General features: G+C 42.3%; 1 protein-coding gene across 9 annotated transcripts in view; it reads right to left on the bottom strand.

Annotated features, from left to right (window-relative positions):
- Positions 1-1,394: 1,394 nt before the first annotated feature.
- The window catches only part of myo5aa (myosin VAa), a 92,423-nt gene continuing 71,373 nt past the window's right edge, over positions 1,395-22,444 (bottom strand). The window contains exons 24-42 of one of the 9 annotated variants that reach the window (XM_080456839.1): positions 21,772-21,917; positions 21,339-21,452; positions 20,848-20,982; positions 20,321-20,377; positions 19,490-19,717; positions 17,049-17,146; positions 16,315-16,371; positions 14,045-14,125; positions 11,583-11,781; positions 10,185-10,250; positions 8,839-8,932; positions 7,632-7,781; positions 7,317-7,471; positions 6,825-6,914; positions 6,311-6,461; positions 5,844-6,126; positions 5,144-5,318; positions 4,553-4,633; positions 1,395-3,727 (exon numbers count right to left, since the gene is read on the bottom strand). In XM_080456839.1, the coding sequence (XP_080312965.1) occupies positions 3,575-3,727; positions 4,553-4,633; positions 5,144-5,318; positions 5,844-6,126; positions 6,311-6,461; positions 6,825-6,914; positions 7,317-7,471; positions 7,632-7,781; positions 8,839-8,932; positions 10,185-10,250; positions 11,583-11,781; positions 14,045-14,125; positions 16,315-16,371; positions 17,049-17,146; positions 19,490-19,717; positions 20,321-20,377; positions 20,848-20,982; positions 21,339-21,452; positions 21,772-21,917 (2,513 nt within the window). In that variant the 3' untranslated portion in view covers positions 1,395-3,574. Of the gene's footprint in view, positions 3,728-4,552; positions 4,634-5,143; positions 5,319-5,843; positions 6,127-6,310; positions 6,462-6,824; positions 6,915-7,316; positions 7,472-7,631; positions 7,782-8,838; positions 8,933-10,184; positions 10,251-11,582; positions 11,782-14,044; positions 14,126-16,314; positions 16,372-17,048; positions 17,147-19,489; positions 19,718-20,320; positions 20,378-20,847; positions 20,983-21,338; positions 21,453-21,771; positions 21,918-22,444 lie in introns of those variants that run through there. The other 8 variants (XM_080456840.1, XM_080456842.1, XM_080456843.1 and 5 more) reach the window with 8 other exon arrangements.

The following is a 22,444-nucleotide window of genomic DNA, read 5'->3' as shown; positions in this document are numbered from 1 at the left end:
GTAACCCATCTCTGACACTGGAGGACAAAGGGACACCTTAACAAAACACACACACAAACTATTTAAACCCATTTTACAGTGGTTCCAACAAAAATACTGCACAAACAGGAAAGATAAATAATATTAAATGATATGACAAAGATTGCTTGCTGAAGTCATTCAGATAGTTCAGATAAGGCTCAAAATCATATTTTGCATGATGAACAGTTTTATTTAACATTCATGTGTTTCAAAGTCCTTCAGTATTGCCCGTTTTCCAGGGTTTGTCCGATAGATATGTACTCTTCACAAAGGACTTTGTCCTTAAACCACCTCATTATCCATACAATGTAAAAATGTAACAAAAAGGCAATTTCATAATACTACGTGGTCCCAATTAGAACAACATGAACAATAAAGTCATTTTAGCTGACAAATGCATCACCAAAAAAATAATACAAAAATGCGATATTAAACTACGACTCCAACATATCACTAATGATATTATGATACTATTTTGTTTTAAAACTTTTTTCTCCCTGTCGGCAAGATTATCAATCTTTTTTTTGGTTCCACACACAGAAGCACATTATGCAGTGTGTGCGTTTAAGCGTGTGTATTTATGCATTATATTGTGTGTGGATGAGAGAGAGAGAGGGGAATTCAAGAAGGTCGGCCTCAATCATTATCTTCCCTGGGTGATGATCTCTTGAGCTCTTAATAAAAACAATAATATATGTAATGTAACCACTGTGATGAATGCAGGTCATCCAAATGTTGGTAACTGAACATTTATGAGAGATGCGTCATGATGAAAACAAATGCTCTACCATAGAGAAACACCACTTTAAGAGGGTAAGGTTTGCGGGCAAATAAGGTTCATATAAGGGTCAGAGGCAAACATGGTTCATAGTTAATACTAATGGCACAGCAGGGACAAAGTAAACAGAAAAAGCAGCAGCAATTAATACTGAAATAAATAATAAGTTGATCGTAATAGGAACATGTTCAGAGCTCTTATGCAGAATTGGGACTAGACTTCTCTACAACAGAGAAGAGCACTGGGAGAATCCAGTGCTCTTCTGTGCAAAAAAAAACCTTGATACACAGCAGTAAGCCAAGAGCAATGTGTGTGTACGTGTGTGCTGCATGTACGTTTATGTGAACTAATCAGATTTGGGTCAAAACAGCAATTGCAAATAATACATTGTTTTAAATGCAAAGGAAGGTAGGGTTTGCCATGTAGCACAAATGAGTGGCAGGAAGTTTATACACAATCCCCCTACAAAATAGTATCAATGATCTGTGGTGGGTTTAAACACCTCAGAACCACCACCATTTAAAAATAATAATAACCACTCTTAGGGTTGGGCAATTAACCGTAAATATTTCAAAACTGACATCTAGAACCAATAAATATATATATATTTTAATTTCTTTTATATCGACAGAAATTATCAATTAAATCGATTAGCCTGATTAACCACTTAAGCCCCATTTCATACTTAATTTATCGTAATCGAGGCAAAAGTTTGAAATAATCGTGATATAGATTTTAAGTCATATCGCCCAGCCCTACCTCAGAACAACCCACTAATTAATAATAGCCACGCTAATTAAAAAAAAACTTTAAAAAAAACTGTGCCACAGGAGTGCCCCGCTTCATCGGTCAGAAATGCAGGTTATAACTGTACGTTACGAAAGCTACACGCTAGCTCTAAAACTAACATCACAATTACATGAGCTAACGAAGAAAGAAAACCACTACTACCAATGGATAAGCCCTCAGATTGGACTACATAGGACAACCATACGTCAATAGCTGGTTTCTCCATCATGGGAGTATTCTAATGGCCACGACACAGCCTTTCATTTCTTCCTAACTTCAAAGATGAGGGGGATGAGGAGTCTTCCTCCATCATGTCCTCACAAAGTCTTCTGCAAAGAGGAAGCTTGTATTAAAACTTGGCGTGGGTGTGTTGGAGAACATGGGCGTGAGGTTAACGCAATAAATAAAGCACCCTAGAGTGATATATAGATATATAGAATCAAATGTATGTATATTTATTTATATATTATGTATAAGTAGTACTGTATGGTACAGAAAACGGGCTCTGTCTTGACTTGACTTGTGTTCAGAGTGTGGTGGGATGGGAACAGAACCAGGTCCATAGAAGCCCCTGGTCCTGATCATACTGTATGGGGAGGAGAGAGAGAGAGCCAGCTGCAGCCTTAAAGCTTCTCAACTGGTTTTGCACCGGGAGGCTCTTTTCCCACCATACCACTGGTTCTTGGACACGTTTCCATACGCCACGGCTCGGCTCCGGATGAGGTTCTCGGAAAAGGAAAAGCATTGTTTCGAGCTTGTGGATCTGCTACTTTTAAATTTGAATCCTGTAACAGAGACGATATAGCCCTGCTCAGGAGGAGGTTTCTAACCCAGAACTCGGAAAATAGCAGATCTGCAAGCAACCCGACTCGTTGTGAGCTTATAGATCAGCTAGTTTCACTTTTGTCAGTGACTTTTTCCTTTCTTTCTGTGACTTCCTCCCATTTCAGGGGTGGTTCTGATTATAATGGAAACAAACAAAGGTTTTGGTAGTCAAAAAAAAAAAGAAGAGAGCTGGCATCACATCATGAAGTAGTTAACTGGTATATCGTACAAGACATCTGATGTTGCCCAGTTTGACTCGATCTCTGTCTTTGACCCCTGCTGTGACGGCTCGCGTCCAGCTTTTGGAGCCCCCCCCCCTCCCCCCAAGAACCACCAGTTATTTGAGGGTCGCTGGTGTTTCGTGCATCGACACATTCCCCGCAGAACAAGCAGACTAACGAGATGAACGACTATTTAACAGTGAGTAAAACCCGGAGAGCGGAGCTAGGAGTGGGGTGGGGTGGACTAGGGTGGGCCGGGGGTTTTATCTACAGAGAGAGGCATCGGGGAGCGCTGATCTAAATCTTGTGGAATCTCTAAGACAATGGTTCCCAACCTTTTTTCCTTGAAGCCCCCCCCCCCCCCCTTCTTACATCTAGCTAAAGCTGGGACCCCCACACAGACACACCAATGCAGTGAGCTTCTAAAGAGTCTTTTTTACCTTTTTTGGAAAAATGTAGACCGTTGTTTTTTATTATATAATTTTATGTTATTTGTGCAACAAACAACATTTTGGAATACCTCCAAACAGATACATTTTGGAGTAACTCCAAACAGACAAGACCCCCAGGGTCCCCACATGATTTTGAGGGGGTCCCCAAGTGACAATTTAGGACTTTTAATACCTTTTTAATACCTTAAAAAAAAGAAAGCAAAGAAAAAGACCATTACTGCATCAAAAGTAATCAACAAAAGAAAGAGACAAATATTGTGAAAATAGCCTATATAGACCTGCTATTTTCACAATATTTAGCCGTGGAACCGAGTCAAACTAAATCGAATGCCTCAACTCCAGTGGGGGGTTCAAATATGATTATTTTGGGGGGGGGGGGGGGGTCGTAGCCTGAAAGGGTTGAGAACCACTGCTCTAAGAGGTGTAGTGTTTTCTATAAGCTAATGTAGTGATTGTGTTTGTGTGTTTGTGTGTGTGTGTCTCCTGGTCTAGACGCGGGTGAGGAAGCCCAGGTTGAGGGAGCTGGGGATCTGGATGGTCTCCAGGGCCAAGGAGGACGGGTTGAAGGGGAAGGTCACTGGGTAGATCATTTTCGGATCCATCAGCAACTGCGGCGTCTCGCAACGATCCCGCAAACGAGTCTGACGCGAGAGGAAGAGAGAAGAAAGAGACACAGATGGAAGGAAGTTGGTTTAGTTTTGTTTCATTTGTCAGGATCCAAAATATGAATTACATAGTAGCAAAATAAATTACATAGTAGCAAAATATACAAAAGTGTACACATTAGAGCAGCAATATGTAACTTTGTTTTAATGAATACAATGTAATTTTGTCCAATCTGTATGGTAGATTAAGATGTTAATACAATATCATCATTATACAATTGGGGTGGTTGTATTTTGTCTCCGTGCTCTTCTATTGAGACATTTAGATCTTGTCAAAGGTCATTGTCTCACCTGGACACAGGATCTGACACAAATTTTGTGTTCAATTTATCCCCTGAGCAAGCACAGAGGCTCTATTATTAGCTCAATGGTAAAAATGTCAGCACTTGAAACCGGGATCAAATCCGGGGTAGAAGAGGAAAGTTACATGCAACTTTAAACAAAGGGGGGGGGGGGGGGGCGTTCAGGAAATTTCAGTTAAACACTTAAACGTTATTATACTTCATGGACTGGGGTCCCCCAGGGCTCTATATGTGGTCTACTACTTTTTTGCCTCTACACCAAATAACTTTGCCGAACATTGCTCACAACAAGTCATGGCAATTTTTGGCGAATGTTTGTCTGTTATGACATGCCCAGAATTGGGACGCTAGGGTTCATGTCAACTCAAATGCATTAAGTAGTGTTAACAGGAGAGGGGTAATTATCATGCCCAGTTCTCAAAGAGCATTTCATCAGGTCACACATACAGCAGAGAGACCACCTGTGCCCTACAGGTGAGAATAACTGTGGAGACAGTACCTGTATTGTTCGTATGAAAGACACTGACACCCTCTCTTCAAACTCATTGACCGGAGTGTACAGGTTCAGGACCCTCACAATCTGGAAGATGAAGCAAGCACAGAAAGAAAATAACATTAATTAATGAAAAAGGAAAATGAAAGCCCTCTTCTCTAGGCCAGTGGTGTAAAGTAACTAAGTACATTTACTCAAGTACTGTACGTTAGTACAATTTTGAGGTATGTTTTACTTTACTGGAGTATTTCCAATTTTCTGTACTATACACATTTTGGTCATTTGAAAATCTACAAGATCTACAAGCTCACAATGTGTCGGTTTTGCGACGCGTTGTGAGCTTGTAGATCTGAGATTTTCAAACGATTTTTTATACATATTATACATTTGAAAACTTGTGAAATGGGACTTTCTGCATAATAAGTACTATATTTTGATGCCAATACATTTGTACTTACGTATACTCAAGTACATTTTTAATACCAAACGTGTACTTGTTGTAACAGACTATTTCTACAAATTTCAATAGGGTATTGATACTTTTACTTAAGTAAAAAAAAATTGAGTACTTCTTCCATCACTGATTGGGACTCCTACCTGAGCGGTGGTGAGGGCGTGGCACATGGTGGTGATGGCCTCGGCGTCCTCATCTGTCTTCTTCTTCACCTGCAGCAGCTGAGCGGCCTGGATGAGCGGCTCCAGGGTCTCCTTGGCTCCGCACACCATCAGACTCTTGTCTCTCAGCCACTCCTCCAGCTGGCTCACATTGTACCTGCACACACACACACACACACGTATTACTATACTTGTGTGGACATCAGCACTTTAGGACGTTGATTTTACAAATGGCATTTTTTTTTTCTTCAAGTTTTCCCATTTTTAACTCCAACGCAGTAAAAAAAAAAGAAGCCGATCTACAAGCTCAAAACGCGCTGTTTATAATTTTTATTTTCAAGAGAAATCTTGAAAACACTTGAAATACTTTAACAAACAACACATATCTATGGGGGTCGCTGGCACAAGATATGTTCAGATGGAAGTCTGTGGCCAAATACATATATTTGGCCAAACAAGTCCAAACAATTAGAGAATGTAGAAGAATTGCTATTTTGATCAACGTTTGCCTGTTATCTCTCCTATGGTACATCAATACAGCATGGAATTGTGGACAAAATCGTATTCAACAACAAAATATTCTACGAGACGGCTAAATCTCATCAAATGGTGGGTCCATGGCTCAAATGATGAATAAATAAATGGACCTTGATATGAAAAGGGTTGAAAACCACTGCAGTACCTGATCTGCATGCCTTTGCTCCAGGAGCACATGTCCTTGCGTAGCAGCAGGTTGTTGAGGGTGCAGGCCCCGATGATGTAGAACTGCTGCTTCACCACCTGCTTGATGAGCTCGGGGTCGGTGCCGTGCTGGCACATGGTGGAGTGGAAGGAGCTCAGCTGCCTCAGGATGGAGTCCAGCGTGTACGTGCCCTCGTCGGCGATGCTCGACGTCCGCTTGCGCAGGCCGGTCGGCTTGACCCCCGACACGCCCTGGATGGTCTCGTGCTCCAGCATGCCGGACACTTATGGGGGGGGTAATCAAATAAATAATGTGGCGGTTGAAGTAAAATATCTATTATTGCAAACTCTTAAAGTATTCAATCAATCAAACTGAGCCCTTGTCACCTCTGGGCCCCGGTGCAGTAGCGCTGACTGCACCAGTGATTTTTATGCCACTACGGAGGCACACACACACACACACCCTACCTATCATGGGTTGGAGGATGCACTCCATGCATTTGATAAGCTGCTGGTAGATCTGGATGGCCAGGTCACTGATCACCTGTCTGTACTCTGCCAGGTCAAAGTTAGACAGACAGTGTTCAGTCTGCCGCGTCGTGTTGTGCTTCATGAAGGCCTGACACACACACACACACACACACACACACACACACACACACACACACACACACACAGAAGTAACAAAATTAGTCTATGATTCTGTGTTGTCACAAAGACAGTGTTTATGTGTACAGTTTGTATTTATGTTTATGAACTATATATCGTCGTTGTCAGGATTATTAGGTACGGTCAGTGTGGCCTTTCTAACAGTTTTGGACATACAGTATGAGGTTTCCACCTGACAGAGACAATATGTGTGTGTGTGTGTGTGTGTGTGTGTGTGTGTGTGTGTGTGTGTGTGTGTGTGTGTGTGTGTGTGTGTGTGTGTGTGTGTGTGTGTGTGTGCGTGCGTGTGTGTGAGAGAGAGCGAGAGTCTCACGTCATCTCCACTGTACTGTTTCAGACAGTGCAGGAACCTGCAGGTGTTAGACAGCCAGAAGGACACCGTCTCAAAGTCGTCTCCCCGTTTCTGACAGAGAGAAAAAGAAAACACTCAAATAAACTGCATTGTTTACAGCATTGGTTCTCAAACATGTATTGTCATGTATTGGCCCCATCTTAAAAGAGTTTATGTCAGAGACGCCCAGATTGGTGTTAAAACAGTTTCACCCCTGTCACACATTTTTCATGATTTTCAAAACATTTTCAGAAATAGTAGATGTACAAGCTCACACGATCATGTTTGGACACATTATGACCTTGACCTAGATCTCCTATTTTTTAATAGCCTATGTATAAAATAGAGACTAATTGTTATTATGCTATATTAAGTAATTTCACTGGGGACCCCCTGGAAAACCTTCAAGGACCCCACTTTGAATTAAATGAATAAAATTAAACATTCAGTACACACACATACACACGTACGTACCTTGAGGATCTTCTTAATGCTGTTGATGGTGGAGGTGAGCAGAGTGCGGACCTTCTGGTCGTCATTGACGTAGTCTGCATGTCTCAGACACATGAAGAGGATGTAGGCTGGCAGACCTGGGATCAGATTCACCGCTACGCCACGAGGCTTCAACTCTGACACCACACACAAACACAGGAAGGAAACATTACATATCGTTGCTTTGTAAATTAACGCCCTACTTGATCATGCTACACAACTACAGCGTCACACAAAAGCATAAACAAAAAAATATATAAAAGGTTTTGAGAACCACCCCGTCACCCATCTGCTGACCTAGAATGAGGTTCTTGACCAGACGGAGTTCGTCTTCCTTCTTGTACTCCAGCATGCCCTGGAAGTCCTTCTCCCTGCGGGGGATGTTGACCGCTCGGACGGGTTCATCCACCATCTGACCCGGTGAGGTCTGACCCTCCCCCTGACCTGCTGGGACACACAAAGCAGAGGTTAAAAGAACGTGGTGAAATCAAAAACACCTTCTCTGATTGCTGAGGCCCCAAGGGAGTACAGTATTGAGTGTTAACCCATTCCAAACCGGGAACGCATCTGTGTCATTTTAGATTTCTTTGGCTATTCAAAAATAGCAGATATACAAGCTCATAGCCGTGCTATGAGCTTGTAGATCTGCTTCTTTTTTTTTTTGCCGTGAAAATGTGTGCAAATCTTTGAATATGTATATACATTTTAGACTCAGATCTTTGCTTCTTGGGTTCCCTGGAACGAAATATTTTGAGATGGGGTGGTCCGCGGACAAATACATATCATTTTGGGGGTCCTTGACAGGAAAAAAGTTTGAGAACCACTGATATTATAGAAGTAAAAAAAAAAAAATGGAATTAGAAGACGTATTTGTAGAATCCCCAGAAGCAAAGATTTGAGTTAAAAAAGTTTGCTTTAAATATATTATTTAAATATATTCAAAGATTCGCACAAATGCGCTATGAGCTTGTATATCTGCTATTATTTAATAGCCAAAGAAATCTGAAATGACAGAGATGCGTTCCCGGATTGAATGGGCTAAGTTGTTCTTGAGAACGCTGCAAGCTGCCATTCTGGTGACCAAGCAATCGGGCCGTTCCATACGGCCACACACGCCAAACAGACATGAGCAATCAGGCCATTCTGAACAGGATTGTGCATAGAACGGCCACGGACCGAACGTGCACTGCACTAGCAATGATAACACAAACTATTGAAATGTTTGTTTTGCATGCTTCTATTTTGTCAAGCTGAAAGAAAACTTTTCACATCGATGCTTTAATAAGTATGTATGCAACAAATGTTTCTTTTATTTCAGTTTAACGTGTCACATAACACCTCACGAACACGGGTGTGCATTCCCCTAATAACTTGCTGTTATCGTCATGGTATTTCTTCTGAACTATCGGGACAGAACAGAGATGTAATTTAAGACGGCACCCCTAGCCTGGATTCGAACCCGGGGGACGGTTTGGTTACACACAGTGATGAATGACCTCCTTACCTCCCATCTCTCCAATCTTTTTGGAGTAAACCTTCAGCTGTTTCTTCAGCTTCCGGATTGTTCTGTCCTGCTTCTCCAACTGCTCCATCAGATCCTGAGACACACGGAGGGAGAGATGGAGTGATGGAGGAGAGGAGAGAGAAAATTAACCAAGTATTGAGAGATGGAACAACGGCACAAGCGAGAGGGCAGGAGAAAATACATGTGTGTGAGAGAGAGGGAGAGAGAGATACAGATGGAAGAAAAGAGAGGTGGAGGGACAAACAGAACGAGATCAAAGAGGGAAGAGAGATGTGAAGAGAGAGAGACAGATGAAAGAAAGAGGGAGAAATAGACAGAGAAGCAGAGGGAGAAGAAAAAAAAAGAGTCGAGGCCACAGTTAAAGGGATACTTCACTTTCGGGCCGGGGACACATTTAAAAAAAATATTAAAAATAAATGAAAAAAGTTATGGAAAATTCATGGCCCCCTCACACATTAGTAGGACACTCTAATGCGTGAGGGGGCCATGAATTTTCCATAACTTTTTTCATTTATTTTTAATATTTTTTTTAAATGTGTCGGCGGCCCGGAAGTGAAGTATCCCTTTAAGCTTGTTTAGAACAGCGTTAGATACTTGAAACATTGGGGATGTCGCACCCAAGCTGCAAAGGAGGAACACTACAACGATCTTTCTGATAGCTGCTCCAATTAACCACTTAAACCCTCATTTTACCCTCTTAGTAAAGTGGAGCCGAGTTGGCTCTGTACTTGGTCAGCTCGTTTCTTTCTACACCAAATCTCTTTGCTTGTAATATTTCTGTGAATGTTCCTCCCAGAACAGGGACTAGGATTCAAGTGGTTAATTCCTATAAACACTGAAACTTGGAAACTGTCTTTGACCTGAATGGCAACTGGCTCAAGTAAAACATTTTTATGGTATTTTGCCAACCTTCACACGGCTAGGAGGGGGAAAAAACTGTTTGTTTATTCCCATTGCTGCCAAATTGATCTAATATCATCTAATATTGTTGCATATATTTGCAGTTGGGCCAACTTTGGATGGGATCTTTGCATTAAAACACCTTCAGAAATGGTGAGTATTCCTCTTTGGTGCGTCATTTGGAAGAATAATTCAAGGGATGCGTTATAATCAAAAGAGACATTGCTGTATTGATCGACTGCTTTGTCAGAGAAACAGGTCTGTGTGTTAGGAGGGGGAGAGCGGGTGTGCTCAGCCGGTCCTCTGTGGGTTAGAACACGCTGCGTTAAGAGTTAAGTGCTGACATCGTGCTCAACACGCACTCAGTTAGTTTGAACACATGCAGAAAGAACAGGCCCACATAAATGAACACGGTCTCTACATACAACCATCCTCCGTAAAATGATGACTCGAGCTTCCCGGGACGCTGTGGGGTCTTCTGCCAGTATTTCCTGCCAGGTGACATCATTATCCACACAGGTGAGTGTGTGTGAGTGTGAGTGTGCATTACCCACACAGGTGAGTGTGTGCGAGTGAGTGTGAGTGTGTGTGTGTGTGAGACACATTTTTGTAGTATGTAGTATGACATACATGTGGATTGGCCATTCAACACGTGTCGCTTATTGAAGATCAGAGAGATACCATCGTACACAGATGGCCCCAATCCTTGATTTTGATTGGCTGAGTCCCGTGGTAAATTACTCATAACATGAAGTGTTCGTCGCATGGGAGGCAAACTGGAAGATAGATGACCGTACCTTTTTTTTATATTTCGTGGCACAAATTAGGAAGTCGCTCTTCCTAGTTTGTGCTGTCAGTCGCGGGAGGCCGGGAACTACTTCCTTGTACAAATTGTTCTTGTAGTGAGTTGTTATTAAGAACTGCTTTAATTGGGACCTGTCTATTATTTTCATGGTGCCACATTTGTTACCGTTTTAGAAAAGCAATAAGCCACTAGAGGTCGCAGTTTACCTTGATTTTACAAATGGCTAAGAGGGTCGGAGGGACGCCTCTTAGCCATTGTAAGATCTACGGCAAACCGCAACCTCTAGTGGCTTATTGCTTCACTTTAGGCTACATAAATATGTATGTTTGTATGTTACAGTGGTGTAAACTCCGGTGTGCCTCTTGTGGCATAACAAGTTTGCTCATTGGGGAACCCGTGTGTCCATGTACACTCTACTGGTTTGTGTATCGTGTGTATCTGTATTAGAGTTCTCAACGGGCCTGAAAATTAAGGCCCGGCCCTAACTGGGCCCTACTGGGCCGGCCCGAGGCTCGGCCCGGCTCGAACAATTACCATATTTTAGGCCCGAAAACACGGGAAGAATTTCCGATCGCCGATTTTCGATTGAGTTTTGGCCATTGTCACCCGTTTTTCTTTAATAACACGGGTAAGGAAGGTCATATGGCGACAAACTAGATACCGGAGTAAAGGTCACTTTGAGCTGCATCCACTGCCATTTCCGTCAGCCTTACCGTTAGGCCGCTAGGGGCAATTGAAATTTCTTTTTTGGGGTTAATATATTTTTTTAAATGTATTTATTTTTTTCTTCACGGAGCCCGAGGCTCGGCCCGACTAATTAGCATAGATTTGGGGCCCGGCTTGGCCCGAAAACGTTGTGTCGGATCGGGTAGTGTCGGGTTCAGGCAGAATTTGAGAACTCTAATCTGTATGCATCAGCTTATAACATCAAAGTTGGGGGTGACAAATTTGCACACGAGCGCTTCGCAGCACGCAGCAGACCCCGTTTCTACACCGTTTTAAACACAAAGTGACGTACCAGGTTCTCGTTGGTGAGGCGCGTGATCTCGTGCTGCAGGCTGGCTTCGATGCGGGCCTCCGGGGGCAACTGCAGGTTCTGCGCCAGCAGCTGCTGCTGACGGTTGTTCTCCTCCTTGACGTTCGACAGCTCGCCGCGCAGCGTCTCCACCTCGCTGTCGTAGCTGCGCCGCTGCGCCTGCAGCTGGGTCTCCAGCAGCCTGAGGGCGAGGGTGAGGGTGGTAGAGGGGTGTGTGGAAGGGAAAACAGAGAGGGAAGAATAGAGCGGAGAAAGAAAGGAATGATACAGAATGATGGGACAAAAGATGGAGAGAGAGAGAGAGAAAATAATCAAATCTGCATCATAAAGTGAGAGTTGCAGTGCAAGAACTCTTCCAAAGTGCTTCCAGGGTGAGAAGAGAGAATGTTAGTTTTCACCCAACAGGGTGTCAAACATCAGCAGCATGCTGTGTACATGCTAGTGAGACATTAAGCATTATTAACCACATAATCAACCCTAGCGTCCCTATTCTGGGCATATTCTCGTAATTGGTGAACATTTAGAAGAAACAAAAAAAAAAAAAAAAAATTACAATGCGTCGCAACACGACATCTGCTATTTTCAGTGTAGAGGGGAAAAAAAGGAAGGAGCCAAGTACAGATCCCTGGGTGACCTCGGTCAACAAAGTATATAGGGGTTTAGGTGGTTAAGATCAGAATGCGCTCCACTCTCCTCTGTACCACATCAGACCCCTCCTGCCAGAGGTATGTTTGAAAACATTGGAACTGGAACTAGCCAAAACGAACCACAGACATTTTATGATTATAATACCTGACATTGTGAGACAGATTGTATGGCCATACACTTGGGCACAGCTGGCACAGCACCAAAAATTACTCAACTTATATTTTGGATAGTGGCGGTTATCGACAGTTTTCAACTCAGATTTTCGCTCAAAGTGAACATGATTTTATCGTGAAGGACTTCTGCACACCTTCATAGTATGTGGTTTAGGGGGCTGTCTGATACACATTTGAGTAGGATATTGTGTTATCAGACTCTTTGATTTGGACCATGGATCGTTGAGTTTTTTGATATTTCGTCAGCTGTGAAGCACTGCTCACAATGTCTGATACGAATCTTTTGACACAGAGGAGAGTTGGCAGCAGTTACAGTTCAGGATGAAGAGAGATATCTGTCAGCTCTAAAACGCTGCACATGTCCATGATCTCCAACCAGGTTAAGAAGAGAGTGAGACTGCAAGAGAGTGAGACAGTAAGAGAGTGAGACTGCAAGAGAGTGAGACAGTAAGAGAGTGAGACTGCAAGAGAGTCACACTGCAAGTAGTCTCGTTTAGCCAGACAACTATTCCACAATCTCCGAATGCTATAGAGTCTGGAACTACACATCCCGAAAGCAGAGAAAGGAAGCTGTCATCTGTCATTTCCGTTCACGAAAATATATTAAAAAATATACTTAACATTTTATTTCAGAATTGCCATTTCTGATAAGCAGCAAGGTAAATATGCTTTGATTATTTTGATTTATATTAGGACAAATTTGCACGACTGTAAAGACGAAATGGAAGCGGGAAGGAGGCGTCACATCCGCTTTATCCTCTGATCATTTTCAGAGCTTCCGTGCTCCAGACTGTATGACGAAAGCATTTGAAAATTGTGGCTCTGGCTCGTGAGACTACTGTACACTGCAAGAGAGTGACGCTGTCACAGAGTGAGACTACTGTACACTGCAAGAGAGTGAGACTGCAATGCCGCTTTATCACTGCATGGTACAGTACCAACTGGACTCTACTCTTTTTTGTTTTCCATTGGGTAATGTAGTACCTGTTACTTTTTTCACATCCATCAAGGTTCCAAGTGAGCCGAGGCAACACCAAAAGCTGACATGAAACACTGCAGGTTGCCGTCTACAATGTGAAATGAATCAATATTGAGCAACTGCATGGCCTCATTTATCTCCTAAAATGTTATTAGAAGCTGGTTTTGTTGGGCAGCTACTTTGAAGGGGTATTGTCTGCAGTGGAAAACTAAATGTCTGGTGCCAAAAGCGAGAGTAGAGCCGATTCAAGGCCTTTTCACATGGGAAGCGACTGACGGGCCTCTCACTTGTAGATTGCCTGCCGTTTTCTTGCGGAGCAGTTTTCCGTCTGAGAGTTCACATGAGAAGCGCAGAGCGCCCACGCTGATACCAAGCGAGAACACAGGCGTGGTGTCGCTCCCTGTCTGAAGAGCCCATCAAGCCGGTACCATGAAGTGGAAAAGCGCTATAAGAGAGTTATGCCTAATTGTTTTATTATGAATTGTGCTTTAGACTGCAAGAGCGGGCCCCTCGTAAAGAGAGTGAGAAAGTCAGAAATGAAATTCAAAAGGAAAGCATGAGTATAAAATACATCCTCATCCTGTGTGAGAAGGCAACAAATGTCATGCACGCAAAGTCTAAAAATGTGGAGAACACGGTTCCACCTGTTGGTTTCCTTTAACCCTTCATAAACCAGCCACAGTTCTCCGTCCTCATTCAGCTTATGGAAGTCTGGAGTGGGGGATCTGAACAGACCCAGAGGGACATGAAAAGCAAAACACACACACACAGGGGGGAGGGGAGGGGAGGGGAGGGAGGTGTTGACGGTTAGGCATGATGAGAGTGGACACTGCGTGAGTGGAAATGGTCCGATTACATTCTATTGGTTCTCAAACCTTTTCATTTCAAGGACCCCCATAAACTCTGAGAGTGTACAAATGTTCCATTTGTACACTCTCAGAGTTACAGACCTGTAAGGGTCCATTTGGAACCCCCTCAAGGAACCCTGAGGGTCCCTGGACCCCATTTTAAGAACCACTACATTTAGACACTGGTTTAGTGGTTGTGTTTTACTATTCATGTGCGCGTGCGTGTATTCAGCCTGTGCGTGGTTAAGGGAGGAATGCGACATTTGGAGGAGGAATATGCAGGGGGGAGGAATGACATTTAACAAATGATTTTAGACTGAAATAAACACAAGAGAAACACAAGATTAGTGATACATAGGGCAACATTCTGAGTAGCTCTGATCTGATGAGATTTCCGTCACATCCTGTAGGTAGGAGCATCATGATGTGTTCCACCTCACTGACTATTAACGTTGCTCTCTCAAACAATGAGTGTTGTCTTTCTAATGGCTGTGATACATGGTAACTGAGACAGGCAACAGTGCTTACACAATGCAGGGCAAGTTGATCAATGGAAAACAACCAATGGGGGTTAAAGGAAAAATAACATCTACTGTGCAGAATAATAGTAAATAAAAATATAAATCTGAAACTTCCCCAAATTGTCCATTTTGTCCAAGACGCCTCAGAATGTTGCTATGTATCACTGTCATACTAAATAAAATAAACTAATCTAAAAAAGAATGATGCAGGAAGTATGCAATGCTCATTCAAACTAATTCAACAAACCCTGCTATAGTTACAACAGTGCCAACCCTACCACATGTACCGTATTTGTATATATACAGTAAGTGACAGTGTGCCTTTGTTTGAACTTCCTTTTTAAATAAAGCCCAGATTAAACAACAACAACCACCGCCACCTTGCTAATGATACAGCCATTCCAAAGCTGCCATGCAGGTGGAAAGGTCAACCCTGTGATTTGCTGGGAATCCACAAGCTGGCCTGGGCCCTGTAATGGATCAAAAGGTACTGTGGGAAATGATGTGTCTCATCCTGGGATCCAGCCTTCCTTAAAATGCTTCCTTCACTGGAATCCATTTTGGGTTTGAGAGACAGCCCTGTAATCCATGCCAAAGCCAACTGTGCCGCATGTCACTTTGGCTAAAAGTTAAGACAGCCATGCTACAGTATACAGTATTCCCCCCAAAAGATAAATAAAAGCTGAGGGAAAGAAACTTGAAACTTCAGTTATGAAACCAAATGCACACCGCATTACAATAATTCAACCCCAAATTGATATTTTTTCCTATCTATTACTTACTACCATGTGATACCTTGAATTGATGTCTCTCCACACACAGTGAATGAAGACTTCAAAAACTGAGAAAATAAGTTAATAGGGTACCACGTTTAAGAGAAAAACTATATTAACCCATTACAACCGGGAAAGTGTCATTTTAGATTTTAGCGTTGGCTATTCAAAAATAGCAGATATAAAAGCGCACGGCGTGCTCTTTGTTTTTGATATTGCTGTTAAACTACAATTCATCAAGTATTTTCTTGAATGAAGAAGATTTGTCTCCATTTTGGGATTCTCCATTCACCATGGAGGCATGCAAGAAATACAAAAAATCTCCATCAATTGAAGGCATCACAGGCTGAGTAATTGATAGAAAAGAAAAGGTCATTTTATGGGTGAAGTATTCCTTTAACACTGGCCAGTGAACACTGCCGCCATCTGTTAGCCAGTAACCATTAGCTTGCTCGTCATTTTACATGCTGTTAACACTGGCCAGTGAACAACACCGCCAACATCTGTTAGCTAGAGGTACTGCATCATTTTTACATGCTGTTAGGGCAGAACCGCTACACAGGCTCTGTCTCCTATTTTGGCATCATCATCATCATGCTGTTTAAGCTTCATCCCTGCTATGCAGAGCTAACCAAGCTTTGCTGAATCAGGTACAAAACAAACATTTCTCTGCCATTCTAAGCCACTTGCATTCCTTTCCGTGTTGGTTTTAGTGCTAGCGTGGACATGTGTGCCGGCTTCCATGATGCATAGGCCACATCTGATTGGTTACCTTAGCCTACTCAGGAGCTCATTGCCTTCCAGCGGTTTACGCAAGAACCTAGGGGATCTGCGCAGAACAGAGAGAAGGGTTCACACTTCACACACACAAACACACCCGGGTGCAAGTGCAGAAACGCACGTTGCGCACGTGATTATGCGTAATTGTGATTGTGCAGAAACACAAGCTATAGAGTGCGGCAGGGATGCCGTCTATTTGTAGGCCAACCCGGAAGTTATCTCCACCGCGGGTTCACACCGCAGAGAATTTTGGATAAAAAAACAACAACTCTGTAGCAAACAAAGGCTTATGATATCATCGACTTAAACCCTATAAACTTAGATTTTAGCCATTAAAATATATATTGTATATATATATCTTTTATTTATTTTAATAGGGACTCATTTCGTTTTTTAACCACATAGAAATTAGTTTAAAAAGCTAATAACAGCTTAAAAATTCTCGGTTGAGATATTAACAGGTACAATTTATGTCAAAGAACAAAACAAAAAAACTGGAGAATCCATTGTGAAATCACTTCCGGGTTTTTAGGACTACAAACTGCAACACCCTTATTATTATTATTATATTCTCACATGAATCAATGCAGTTAATAAGGAAACAACATTTGCAGCTGAATGAAGTACACAGGCTGGGCTGGAAGGTGGGGGTGGGGGGGTTGTTTGAGAGAGAATAAAGTCAACATGTAGAGAAGCAGCTGGGAGGTGCAGGTGGTAACACCGTACCTGTTGGAGTCCTTGAGACCTACGTAGGCTTGCTTGAGTTCATCAGAGCCCTTCAGTTTGGACACATCCACAGCCGGAGAAGGCTCCGTCATGGTCTCCTATGGAGAGACAGAGAGAGAGGAACATGGATGTTGCATTGATTCTGCAACTTGTCTGCTACACCCAGTCACAAAGTCCATAGTCTTGCGTAGCACAGATGATCGTAGATGTCTGCCTATAATGTAGGGGCTAGAACTGGGTGGAGACAATTCAACCATTCTAAAGACACGGGTCTTCAACAGGGGGTCCTCAGAGTTACCACAGGGGGGTCTCCAAATGTTTGTGTGATGGGGAACATTAGCCCGAAAATGGTAGATCTGCAAGCTGTGAGCTTGCAGAGCGGCTATTTTTGGCTAATGTGGTGTAGAAGGAAAAAAAGAGCAGACCAAGTTGACTAAGTATTTAGGGTTTAAGTGGTTAAATGTCTGAAAATACACCTTAACATGAATCCAACATATTAATAGAAAAGATAAGTCAACAAATCAAAAAAATATGAATTGACAACACTGTCAAATAAACACGTCTACGAAACTATGTGCGAAATCTATGAAAAGGTTTAATCTGTAACAATTTTATACAATATGTAGCGGGGGTCCCTACTTCATCTCTCTCTCTCGGCTAAGGGGTCATTGGACTGAAAAACTTTGAAGACCCCTGCTCTAAGAAATAACTGCACTGCAGAAACAATACTAAGACTTTAGGGCGGTCCTTCATAATAGGACGGTATCAGGATCTGTTTTCAGAGCTGTAGCTGTAGGCGTAGGTTTGTTAGCATAGATTTTCTCCGTTCTTCTAGCCTCTATTGTACATTCAATTTAGATTTCCCCTGATGATCGGTACTGTAGGTGGAGATCTCCAATCTTCTGTCTGAGCAAGAATAAGCTCATGGTTCATCTGGAACGTATTGTGACACCACTTTACAATGCTGCACCATGAACAGTACCATTACCATAAACATGTGGAATTTCATGACGCCAAATGTCTATAAAAATTAAAACATGCCTGTTAATGCATAATAATGTGTTTAAATATAAAAAAACGCATGCTGTTGTGTCACAGTACATTTGAGAAATCGGTACGTTTGCAAACGTAATGATTTGTCAAATGTACTGTAACATAGGTTACATATTATGTTCCGGCCACCACTGAAAGCTTATTAGCTCAGTGCTGTGCATAGATAGGTCCAATGGTTGCATATTAACAGTGGGAAACTGTAGGTCAGTAGCGCTAACAGCCAAATTCAAAATCTACAGGACACTCACTGTACAGGAACTCTTTGTGAAATGTGTTTATATCCGTTTGTGAGTGGTTTCTGGCACAAAGGCGAGATATGTGGTCAATACACCTGCATGCATGTAAGCCACTCCACTCCACTATGTGTACTACAGTGGTTCTCAACTTTTTTAAGTCAAGGACCCCCAAATTGATATGTATTTGGCCGCCAACGCCCATCTGAAAAGGATTTGTATCAGGGACCCCCAGAAGTGAAGATTTATATAACTTGTTTTTTTACATAAACATTTTTTGTTAATCGATATTTAAAAGAAATAGCAGATAAAGCGGTTAAAATCATTGTGATGCTCTATTAACTACTTTTGCTGGGGACCCCATGGAACACCCCCAAGGAAACCGGGTTCCATTTGTACACTCTCAGGCTTAAGTTAACACTGATGATTTTACAGTGTAGATCAAATGGGTGTCCGTGGCCAAATGCAAACTGCATCAAACTGAGGGTCATTGAAATTAAAAAGGTTGAGAATCAGAGGTTTGCTGTACTGTACCTTCTCATCCTGAGGGACAGCATGTGAGGAGAGAGGAGACAGCTCAGTTAGACACAAACACCTGAAAGCTGTGGACAGTTGATCCTTCTAAAAACTAAACAGCAGCTGCTGCTGGAGGCCGTCTTATTTTACATCATCACTATTTATTTAAAGCTGTGTGTGATAGTGATAGTTTTTGAAAAAAAATAAAAAATAAATCCGTAACAGAGGTCTCCCCATTTCTCCAGCCATTTGGTAAACGAAAATACGCTAACCACACACTTCAATTTGATAGTGTTCCAGTTTCAATTTTGTATCCAAGTTTTTGTATCATCACTTCCAATTTCACTTGTTTATCCTGTAGGATTTCTCTCTCCTCATTGGATAAAATTGGTACTGTATCACAACCTGAAAATGTATTTTCTGTTTACTAAAGAGCTGGAGAGAAAGGGAGACCCCTGTTACTGAACAAACACTCTATAGCAATGATTTCTGTAGGAATACAGAGCTATTTAATACTCATTTCAACAAATAAATATCACTTACTGTAACTTTAAGCAAAACAATGTAACCTAAAAATGACTACAATACCCACAATGCTTCACACACCAACAGTAAAAGACGGCAAGAGGCAGCGTGTACCTTGTGCTGCATGGCCTCCTTCTGGCTGACCAGCTGGGAGCGTAGGATCAGAACCTCCTCCTTGCGCACGTCCAGCTCCTCACAGGAGGCGTTGAGCTGGTCCAGGAGAACTTTGTAGGCCGGAGAGCCCGGCGCTCCTGCTCCCGCACCTGCGTTACCCAGCAGGCTTTGCCTCATATCCGTCAGGTTATGTTTAAGCTTCTTGTTCTCAGACTCCAGCTCCTGGCGCTGAGGGGGGAGAATGTGGTCATGATTGGGGGTAGCGAATAAGGCTTTTGTCAATGTTGCTTTTTGTTTATCAATTTCTCCACAATTTATTCATTATCAAACCCCCCCCCCCCCCCCCGACTTAGTCGACGAAGATTCTGTTCATTTAAATTCTACTAGATATAACCTTTTAAATTCTACAAGTCTATAACTTTCAGTAGCTATTGTGAAATCAAAATTACAATGTTCAGTTCTCAACCTCATCAAACTGAAAAGGCCGGTCTCTGCATGATTGTAGTATACGCAGCAAACACAAATTTACAGATTTATTGATTAAAACAAATTCCTAAATGACTACCAGTCGACTTAAATGTGTTAAGTCGAGGACAGCCCCTACTACTGTACACCAGTCAGAGTGTAGCAAGTTGCCATCGAAACATCGAATGTGCTTCTTGAACACAGCAGCATGCCAAGCAGAGAGACCATGCTCTGATAATGACAGGTGGCACTGAGAAAATACTGCTTCGTTTAGCGATCACCACTTAGTTGCATCTCCAGTCAGTTTGGAATGAACTACATGTATTTATGAGCCTCCACTTGTTCGTCCCAGCTTTAATAGCTCACCTTCAGGGATTCATACTCCAGCTCCGCCCCGCGGTTCTTCTTATGCTCTGCATCATCCTGAAATGGGGGATTAAATACATTTAAAATTCCAGTGAACTGGAGACAAAGAAAAAAAACTAAATACGTTCTGCTATTTTCAAAAGATATTTTGGCATTTTATACATTTGAAAATGTGTGAAATGGGACATACTGCATAATGTGTACTTTTACTTTTGTACTTTAAGTATATTTTGATACCAATACTTTTGTACCTTTACTCAAGTAAATTTTGATTTCCAAACTTAGACTTGTAACAGAGTTTTTCTACATTGCAGTATTGATACTTTAAAGCAAAAAAGTAAGTAAAGTAAGTAAGAGAAATTGAGTACTTTTTCCACCACTGATCACTAGTGTACAGTAAGTACCCTGGACCCGTGCATCACTAGTGTACAGTATAAGTACCCTGGCACTAGACCCGTGCATCACTAGTGTACAGTATAAGTACCCTGGCACTAGACCCGTGCATCACTAGTGTACAGTATAAGTACCCTGGCTCTAGCCCGCTGGAACTGGTCTTCTTTGCTTTCTAGCTCGTTGCGGAGGGACTGGTTGTCTTGCTCCAGTCCCGTGAGGCGCTTCTGCAGCTTGAGGGTTAATGAGGTATCCATTCCACGAGTCACATCCTGAAACACACAAACATGAAGCATCGCGTTAGTTCATGCAGGTCACGGGAGTCACAAAAACAAAGTCGTCATAAGTCGTCCTTGGCAGTGAATGATTTAAGTAAACTGAAATTCAATGTTTGCCTGACTGAAATACTGTTAACAAGAGTACCATGCATTTACATGCAGAGTATAGCTTTAAATGTACACACACTGTACATTCAGAAGCACATTATTTACACACTGTGTAATTATCATAATGAAACAAGTCCAATTCTCCAAAAAGGGGTCCCTGAGCACTGATGCTAGTGTGACTATACAAATGTTTTCTTCCCCGTAGAGAAAACGCCAGCAACAAGCCCCGCCCACTCCATTACCTCGGCGGCGCGGGAGCTGTCTTCCGATTCGGCGAATTCGGAGTTGTAGGTGCACTCTGATTCGTTGCTGCTGTGCGTGGAGTCTGTTCTCCTGTGTCCAGGCTTGGGGGGGTTCTAGATGGTCGGAGTCAAAGAGAGTACATTTAATTGAACATATACATTGTTTTGTTTGTCAAGTTCCACTTTTTCTTTGGCAATGTAAACGTATGTTATTGAATTAAGTAAAAAAACAGGAATGCCCAATACACTACCCCTTCCATATTTTATACATAGTTGTGCGTCAATGTCATGCACCGGAAAATTTGCTGATCTACAAGCTCACAACGGGTTGGTCGGCTATTTTTCGGCTATTTTCAATAACATCATAAAATGAAGTCCTCACAAATATATTAATACAAACGTATGTGTGTGCGTGCGTGTGTGTCCATCTCACCGAGCGAGCTATGTCCTCTTTCAAGTCGTCGTGTTTCTCTTCGAGGCGACGGTGTTCCGCCAGAAGATTCTGGTAGCGAGATCGTTCCTCGTTCAGGTCCGTCTCCAGCTGCTGCGTCTCCTCCGCTATCGCACGTGCCATTTTGGCTAATGTAGAGAAAGGGTGGAGGAGGAGGGAAAGACAGAGAAATTGTTGCTAAAACATCGCTACATTTAATGCTGGTTCACAATAATGGTGATCTGTGTCCATAAGCTGTTAATACAACCTGTGTTGGCATGTCTCATCATGAGCAAACTACAGGTCATGAAGGATCGTGTAACTAGCATAACGTTGCTGTCGGGGGAGAAACCTCTTATCTCCATATTTTTGTTTACCTTTATTTAACCAGTAAAATCACATTGAGACCATAGTCTCTTTTACGAGTGTGCACTGGCGAAGAGAAGAGGCAAATAAATGTTACACAGCTCTGCCAGCCCAGTAACAACAAATACAGGACATGACAAAGACAAACATATAACATCCGTAATACCAAAAACCTACTACCAGGGGGCTCAGAGTCTAAATAGCTAACCAATAACAGACTAATAAAAAGACTAATAAGAACAAAATATCATGAAACTAATAAGCTAATATAAAACTAAGATCACAGCGTTTGCTACACGTCAAAGCAGGA

Source organism: Gymnoscopelus braueri, assembly GCF_963280865.1.
Source record: "Gymnoscopelus braueri genome assembly, chromosome: 1".
NCBI lineage: Eukaryota > Metazoa > Chordata > Actinopteri > Myctophiformes > Myctophidae > Gymnoscopelus > Gymnoscopelus braueri.
The sequence above is the reverse complement of the archived record's forward strand: the minus strand, read 5'-3'. Positions and strand labels throughout refer to the sequence as shown.